Here is an 8,762-nt window from a genome sequence, read left to right on the forward strand (position 1 = left end):
ATTTTAATATTTAAGCATTAAAAAATATTATTTAGGTAAATTTTCATTCAATTTTTGTTATGATAGAGTATTTTATAAGTATATCTTTATTGGAGTTCTCAAGCTTAGAAAAGACATTTTACTTTTTTTACATATTGTCTAATGATGTTCCATCTTTAGATGAGAACATTTGACACTCATTTATAGTTGTTATTAAAAGTCAACCTACTATTTATCCTTCATCAACCGATGAGAATGGTCATTTCACATTAGTAGACAACTTGAAAACATACATGAAAAACCTTTTTCAAATGAATGATAAAGTTATGCATAAGAGATTCACAATTATGCATCAATAAATTGAAAAGATGTTCATATTGCTAACAACCTAGAGCTTGTCCAACAAGAACATCACCCTTAGTTTTAAGTGTTACGTGACCAATTGCAAATACTAGTTAAGAACTGACAACCTCAAGCTAGTGAAGACAATCAACGAAACCATGACCCTTAGCCATTTGAGCAGGTCACTAAGTCATGAATATAAGAAGATGCTCAAAGGTATACTTTTAAGCATGTCAGAGCATTTTCACAAATGCTCATCCAAAAAAAGGACTTCAAGCAACCTATAGTAGTCTTAACACCTTGGTCAAATACTTTCATAGAAAAGAAGGTAACAAATATAATCCTTTTACAATCAAGGTCACAATTATCAGTATTTCATACAAATGGAAGTGTCATAACATCGATAAGCATGACAATTCATTTGACTGAGTGTGCATTTAAAGGCCTATGTGACTTGTGTTAATATATTTTTTCAAGACCATGTTGTTCATTCATGCACGTTAATGGGACTTGTTTTACAATGATATTACATATTACCATGCAACTTAATATACTCATTTGAGACTTTATTTTACAAAAATCACAACACAGATTTTAGTTAGTTAACCTACAAGGACTAACTTAGTGGCGTTGGACAACATAAAGCAAGGAGAAACAAACTCACTCCACCCATTTATGGATTGCTTCTCAAAGATATAATTAAATATTTTTAATTTTCACTTAACTGTGACCATGGACAAAATATTGATTGAAGTAGGGTTCCATTTTAAACAACATGTTCACAAATCCTCAAAATGACATGGAGAAGCTTTGAAAACGGAAAAACAAAGACAAAAAAATGACTAGGAAAGACAACCATGTCATCCTGGTCATTTCCGCAAATATCAAATCTAATTTATGAAACATGTATCTCCCTCAATACAAGCATATATGTCATCCAAAAAAATGTTTTAAATTTCAAAACACTACCAATATCACTACTACATCCTTCTATTGTACACATCGATCTTGTAAGGATCAATACCACCAAAATATCGATTATACCATCGAAGAGTTTATGTAAGTTTGATATATAATTGAAGATTTTATACATTTTAGAACATATTAATCCTAAAATATAATCAACATGTTAATCAAGTACAATATAGTCAAATTGTATGATATTTTTATTAAGCTAAACAATACAAAGTCTTTATTCAATTATTTGATATTTAAATAATTTTTAAATTTAATAATAATTAAAACACTTTATCCAAATAAAAAAAATTACTAAATTAAGATTACTTTAATTAAATAAGATATTTAGAAAATAAAAAATAAAAAATGTGATGAATTCAGATAATTTTTTAATAATTTATTTATAGTTTAACCACTTACGAGATAAAAGTGATAGAGAATGGTAGTACAAAAGGTAATAATTTCAAAACCATATTCTTCAAAAGTGAGCCTCAAAAGCAACACGCAACACAACAATTTTGTCCTTCTATCTTAAATCTGCTTTTGCTATTACATCAACCAAATTTATCTGGAAATCATTTTATAAAACAAAAATGAATAAAGTAAAATAAACTTAAAATTCACTATAGGTTAATCTGTCAAACATTATTTTATATAATTTTTTATTTTTTTATCATCAACTCATGCATAAATAAAATTTAATTTAGAAAAAAATATCATTTTATTTTTTTTATATTTTTCTCTCTTAAACATGCTAAACATCTAGGCTGTGTTTTCCAAATTTTAAAAGAACTATGATATACTTTTTTAAGCTATTCTGTCTAATTTGCAAGGAAATTACTGAACTTTATATTTTTACACTTTTTTTTTAAAATATTAATTACCATAAACCAATATTTTATTTTTTTAAAAGTTGTTCACGATGATAAAAAAAATCATTTTACAGTAATAGAAATTATGCAAATATTTTTTTTTTTAATTTATTTGTTAGCATAATCCATATATTATTAGTATCGAAATGAATATCTATCTGTAATAACCATTTAATTTTTGTTAAATTAGGATTTTATTAACAGAAGCAAAATTAATCCCTAGCTATTAATATACAATATCCTTTAAGTAAAAACTATATAAAAAACATAACTATATACTTCGGACCAGAAATATTTCAATAATAATTACAATTATATGTAATTAATAAAAAAATTAATCGTTAAGTTGTTGATGTGAAAAGACGTTAAATTAATGGCCGAATCGTGGAATTAATAAATTATTGACCCACTTTACATTAAAAAAATTATATATATCATTTTCATTTTTTTAAAATCAAAGTTCTAATATGTAAAATAATAAACAAAATTTTAAAAATATGAATTTATAATTTTAAACTTCAAATATATATATGTAAACAAACTAAAAGATATGGACTAAATCAATTAGGTGAGTGAGTTTTCAATTGATAAAGTCAAGTCAAGATCAAATACATTTAAAATATAAATGTGAGTTTGGACTAATTGGAGTTTTATAAATGAAATTTATTTTATAAATAGTGTTACAAATTGAATTCTTAGAAGGACAAAAATAATAATAGAAAATTTACATAATTTATTACAGAGAGAAAGAAAATATTGAAATTGAAATGTTTGTATGTTTTGTTTTGTATTATGAAAAGGGATTATTTTTATGTAACAATAAAAAAAAAAAAAAAAGTTAGAGAATTTTGTAGAGAATATTGTTGGGGAAGATCCAACCACACATAGAGAGAAGAAAGGAAGTATCTGTGTGGAATTGGAAGGAAAAGAAAGATGCAGGAGGATTTGGTGTGTGGATAGGGAGGGTCCAGCGTAGTAGCTGTGTACCCACAAACGCTACGCAACACAACACACCACATTCTTCTTACACAATACCGCACCCACTCTCTCAACCACAATAATTTCAACTGCTGCAAGGTTAATTTTCAATTCCTAAACCCTAATTTTTCTTCCCTCAACCAAATTCCCTTTTTTTTTTATTTCTCCCAACGATTTTTCTTCCTTTACTGTTTCTTACTTTTTATTTTTCTCGGTCATCGCTCATGTGTAATCACAAGAAAGAAGTGAATTTGTTGGGGTTGACATGTTCTTGGGGTTGTTTCTGTTTGCAATTTTTTATTTTGAGCTTCTGGGTGCTCTGTAACTACCCCAACTGCTGTTTTCTCACTCTCGCTGGTTTTGCATGCAATTTTGGAATTGTATGTTCGATTGGTTTGGGGGAATTCTCTTGTTTTGCATGGTATTCATATGTTCTGGTATCACTTTATTTGAAATTTTATGTTTTATGGTGTAAGAGCCAGTGAACAACTGTAACAAATAGTAGCAAATTAGTTTTATTTTCTCTTATTTGTGGTGTGATCTCTATAGTACATCCATCTCTGCTATGTGCTTTTGTCTCTCTTTATTCTGGCTTTTATGGTATAGCCAATATGTAAGTTCAGTTGAAGAACTATAAATCGTGTATACCGTTTCTGTTTTAGTTTTCGTTTCAGTTTCTATTACTCTGTTTTCTCTGTGTAGCATGTGGCTGTAATACTCCTAACTTCTGTCTACAATTCTGTTCTGGTTCCAGGTTTGAACAGTGTTACGCCCTTCTCGAAACATGACCTCTGCTCACAACCTTACTGGTATTTTACATGAACAAAGTCCTTGGTGCAATTTATTATTTGTAACTTTCCCATTTATGGCGAGTGGATTAACCGCATGCCCCAAGTTTAGTTAACAGCATATGGAGCAATATCATTGGTGTTTTTGTGTCTAATGGAATTGTTACAACAACAATAGCTCGTCTCTGTCTAAGGAATTGTTAATGGAGAAGTTTCTACTCAACAGAAATTCGATAAGTTGAGAAAGGGAAAGATGAATAACTACTGTTGTGAGTGTAGTAAATTTGTTTTTAATATTATTTTGTGTCATGGAATTATTCTTTTGTGAAAAGTACCTTTCTTTAAGAAAAAAGGATAATTTTTAGAAACAGAAAGTTAAGATCTTTATTTCATAAAAACTTATGTTTCTAGCAGTCTAGTAACCTTTAATCTTAGCTGCAATTCATACAGGCACCTACACTGGATGTTACCCTTTCTGTATTTGTTACCTCGTGAAAATTATTATTTTGCATTAAATGATATTGACCACTCAGTATCGTAGATATACAGCTCCCCGTCTTTTGAGGTTGCCTATCTTTTAATCACGCAAGTCTTTGAATTCATACTCTTGCATTGAAGCTGCATAAAGTGACTTATTTCTTATATTCTTCTTTTTCTATTATGGTGTATGTTTGCTGGTTTTCTGAGAAGCATCTTTGTTTTGATGTCTTGCCTAGGGACTGCAATCAACATTTCCTAGTTATTATATTTTTAGTTTTTAAATATGGTTTCATGCTATCTTAAAACATTTATAAATATCTTATTTTTTATTTTCATGGTATCTCATTTTGTTATTCTTAACAAAATTTGAACTTCTAAACTTCTTTAAATTTTAGGGAGTCCTGTAAGTCTCTAATCCCTTAACTTTGTTTTTAACTAACTCCTGCACTGGCCACCTTTCTGTCCCACATAATATGTTAATATACAGCTAAATATATTTTTAGTCCCTCAAATTTGAGTTAAGTTTATTTTTTGTTCTTCAAATTTAAAATTAATCTTTTTAGTCCTTGTAATTTGAACAAAGCTTGTTTAGTCACTTGGCCCAAATGTCTTATACATAAATATTGTCACAAGGAATACTTTGAAAGAAAAATAAACATGTGCTTAAGTATTTAATGATAAGAATGCAAAATCAAAATAGGTTTTCAAATAGCAATTTGTAATTGTTAATTATGTATAAGTTAAATATTTAATGATATTTATGGCAGACGAACCAATAGAAACATTTTTCAAATTGCAGGGTCTAAAATGATCAATTTTAAATTTGGAAGTAAAAAACACCTACTCTAAATTTTAGGGGCTAAAAACATATTTAAACCGTTGATATATTATTATTGCTTTGTCGTTCATTAGAATTGAGCCTTCCCTCAGCAACTCCAGTGTGCATTTTAGATTCCAAAACATTATCATGTGAAAAATGTAAATTGTAAGGACTATGAATATATTTATGTATTGTTTGCTATACTCTAATGCTGATACCTGGAATAAGTGAAGCCTAAATAAATGTCTATTTGATGTTTTCCCTCACTCTGCCTCACAGGAGGGTACGGATTGCGAAGGAGTTTAGACCATGTTAGCCTTTAGATATTATTCATATCCATGATCCATCTATAGTGTAATTAGTCACCTTCTTTTCCTGCTTTATTCATTTCCCTGTATCGGGTGAAAATATCAGTTCCCCCTAAAGCCGTCTCTTTGAATATTAGACTCCTTTGCATTCTAACTTTGTAAGAAATGAAGAATTTTTTGTATATGTTGCTTGAGAATATTTAATGATACTCTATTCACTTCCTCCTATAATACAATAGTTGCAATTATCAAATTTGCAAATTCAGTTCTTCTCATCTGGCTTCTATGCTGGTGGTTTAGACTACTGCTTTTTCATTTGGTGAAAAGTATTTATGAATAAATTATGCTTTTTTCCCTTCTCCTTTGTATTTTTTTTCTTCCAACTTTGTTTATAATTATCTGTTTTCTTGAGTGATTTATTGAATTTTCCCTCATTCAAGCTAATTTTTTAAAGATTTGTAAAGGCAGTTAGTGTGCAGGAGTTTGTAGCAAGATCCTCATTATGTAGAGGAGGAAATTGTCCTCTACCAAAGAAGTGCACATTTTTTATATGAAAAGAATGAAATTATAAGTTCTCTCATGTTTAGCAATTGACGGATTTGGGTAGAAAAGTTCACTTCAAACTAATGTTTTTGACAATCTCTGTTTCTTCTGTATTTACAAACTCAACATAAATCTGGAGTTTGTGTTCTGTTTATGATAGATGCTTTTGCATTCTGATTGTTGCACATGCATTATAAAATATTAAGTTCGTTTTTAAGATATTTTGTTTGTTTTGGATTGATCTTCTTTGCTATTAATCCTATTGGAACTTTGATTTTTTTCTTAAATTGAAGCATTTTACTTGTTCCTTCACTCTATTCCGAGAACAAATTTACTGTCTGAACTTCTGTAGCAAAATGTTTATGCAGATAATGAAGATGATGGGCAGCACCAGTCAGAATCCCAAGTGCAGTCCCCATCTGCTAATGGAATTTCTGATTCCGGTATTAGTACCCAGAATGTCAATGTACAGTATGCAACACCTGGCCAGCTTGGAGCTGGGCATGCAATGGTAAGAACTTCACGTCTCTTTGGGTTTTCTTCTGACTGTCTTAAAAGAGACATGTTTCTTCAATTATTTGACATCATCAGTTCACATTGAATCACCATCCTAATATTTAATTAATTCCAGAGATGCTAAGGAATGGTTTGTATGTATAGGCCATAGCCATTAGATACCATCCAATGTGCCTTGCGTGTTGTAGGTATAAGATAGACGTACATTGCCGTTGTTTTGCATTGAAGCAAATTGACTCTGAATATTAGCAAATCATGATGAAAATTTTCCCCAGGTTTATTTTTCCTCTAATTCATGAATAAATTGACATTTTCACATTTACGTTTTATCCATGAAGGTGAGCTTTCCCCATGTGCTACAAGAAGCTGATTTCAAAGCAGCTATAATATGAAAAGATTTCTGGGTGCCATAGATTTATCGATCTTGTCATAGTTAACAGAAAACTCCATGCTTCTGGATGGACTGGCAAATAATTATGCAATCCTAAGTTTTTCTTATACATTAGTTTTCTTTAGTGGTTGTGTTTGGGGAATTAAGGTTGATTTTGAAGAAACCATAGCTTTTTTGTCATGGCTGTTGAGGTAAAAGAATGATTTCCCAAGCGAATGCTGGTGTCACTTTTTATTTAGACATGATAATAAAGTGTGTCCCGAATCACCGATTGCGCTAGTACTGCTCTTGGTATTTTTTTAGAATGAAAATGTTTTATGAATGTTACTGATTTATGTTACTTTCTTATATAATTGAAGGTACCACCTGTGTATCCATATCCAGATCCTTATTACAGAAGCATCTTTGCTCCCTATGATACTCAACCTTATCCCCCACAAGCCTATAGTGGACAGCCAATGGTTTGCTCTAATTTTTTCATGTTGATTCTGTTAATATTCTGGTTTCTTCTTGTTTCCTTTTGCTATCCTCCAATTATTGAACCATGTCCTGTTCCAGGTTCATCTTCAGTTAATGGGGATTCAGCAAGCTGGCGTCCCTCTGCCAACTGATGCAGTAGAGGAGCCTGTGTTTGTCAATGCAAAACAATATCACGGTATATTGAGACGTAGACAATCCCGTGCTAAAGCTGAATCAGAAAATAAAGCTATAAGAAATAGGAAGGTACATCATTGTCTGCTTGTTTATATTTCGTTTTAATGACACCAAAAGTTGTGTTATTGTTGTGAGCTTCTTGCTTCACTTCCTCTCTAGAGGTCCTTACTTGTACAACTTGTGTTGTAATAAATGTTGCAGCCATACTTGCATGAATCTCGACACATGCACGCACTGAGAAGACCGAGAGGATGTGGTGGTCGGTTTCTGAATTCAAAGAAAGAAGAGAATGAGCATAATGATGTGGCATCAGCTGAGAAATCACAATCCAATATCAATCTCAATTCTGATAAAAATGATCAAACGTCATCAGATAGGACATCCTGAAACTACAGAAATGACTATATCTTAGACAGTGGGGGGATGTATTGTATTTGAGAGGATCAATAATACCTGCCTTGGATATCCCACCATTGCTTCATTCTGGCTTTGTACAAACACTCTAGGTTTTGTGTGGTAGGTACGTTAGGATGTTGCATGTTGCAGGTAAAATGTAAATTGAAGTGATTTATCAAATATTGGCCCTTGGTAGGTGAGATTTTTATGGTGAGCATTTCTTTTGTATTTGGTACTGTAGAGAGATTAGAGATTGTCAGAAGCCATGTTTCGATTGGTTGGATCATGTTTATTTACCTTGCTGGAGGCAGTTGAAGGAGTTTCAAGTTTCAACCATGATTGGTGATGGATATTATTAGTTGTTTTTGTTCAGTAATTTGTTGATAGTAAGATAAATAAGGTCAACATTCCTTTCTGATATTGAAACTTATCCTTGTTTTGGTTAGAACTTCTCCTGCTACGCCTGCTTTTACATATAATTTATATCATTATTTATTTGAAAAAAAGGTTGCATTTGAATTTTTAAAAAGTTAGAACTCTTATAGAAAATTAAACATCTTTAGGTTAGATCTTAATGAGGCGAAATTGCTTATCTACTATATCTATAGACATTAATAAGGAATGAGTAAAGCACTAACATTCTTAATGAGGAATGAGTAAAGTACTACCTGGAGGTTTACTTTCGAATGATGTTTTGACATCTAACTAGAGTGCATTGAAGTGAGTATTTCTAGTGCA

General features: G+C 30.8%; 1 protein-coding gene across 4 annotated transcripts; it reads left to right on the plus strand.

Moving 5' to 3' along the window:
- Positions 1-2,937: 2,937 nt before the first annotated feature.
- LOC137812221 (nuclear transcription factor Y subunit A-7) lies at positions 2,938-8,472 on the plus strand. Of its 4 annotated transcripts, none has more exons than XM_068614140.1 (7): positions 2,940-3,227; positions 3,883-3,937; positions 4,029-4,185; positions 6,436-6,578; positions 7,334-7,435; positions 7,533-7,697; positions 7,830-8,472. In XM_068614140.1, exons 3-7 carry the CDS (start codon positions 4,170-4,172, stop codon positions 8,013-8,015), a joined length of 612 nt encoding a protein of 203 aa, XP_068470241.1. In that variant the 5' UTR covers positions 2,940-3,227; positions 3,883-3,937; positions 4,029-4,169; the 3' UTR covers positions 8,016-8,472. The 4 variants fall into 4 exon arrangements, with proteins under 4 accessions (XP_068470239.1, XP_068470241.1, XP_068470240.1 ...); XM_068614141.1 differs by lacking the exon at positions 2,940-3,227 and adding an exon at positions 3,238-3,549; XM_068614138.1 differs by lacking the exon at positions 4,029-4,185 and having other exon boundaries at positions 2,938-3,227.
- The last annotated feature ends 290 nt before the right edge of the window (positions 8,473-8,762 follow it).

The sequence above is a fragment of the Phaseolus vulgaris genome, chromosome 2 (genome assembly GCF_000499845.2).
Source record: "Phaseolus vulgaris cultivar G19833 chromosome 2, P. vulgaris v2.0, whole genome shotgun sequence".
Classification (NCBI taxonomy): domain Eukaryota; kingdom Viridiplantae; phylum Streptophyta; class Magnoliopsida; order Fabales; family Fabaceae; genus Phaseolus; species Phaseolus vulgaris.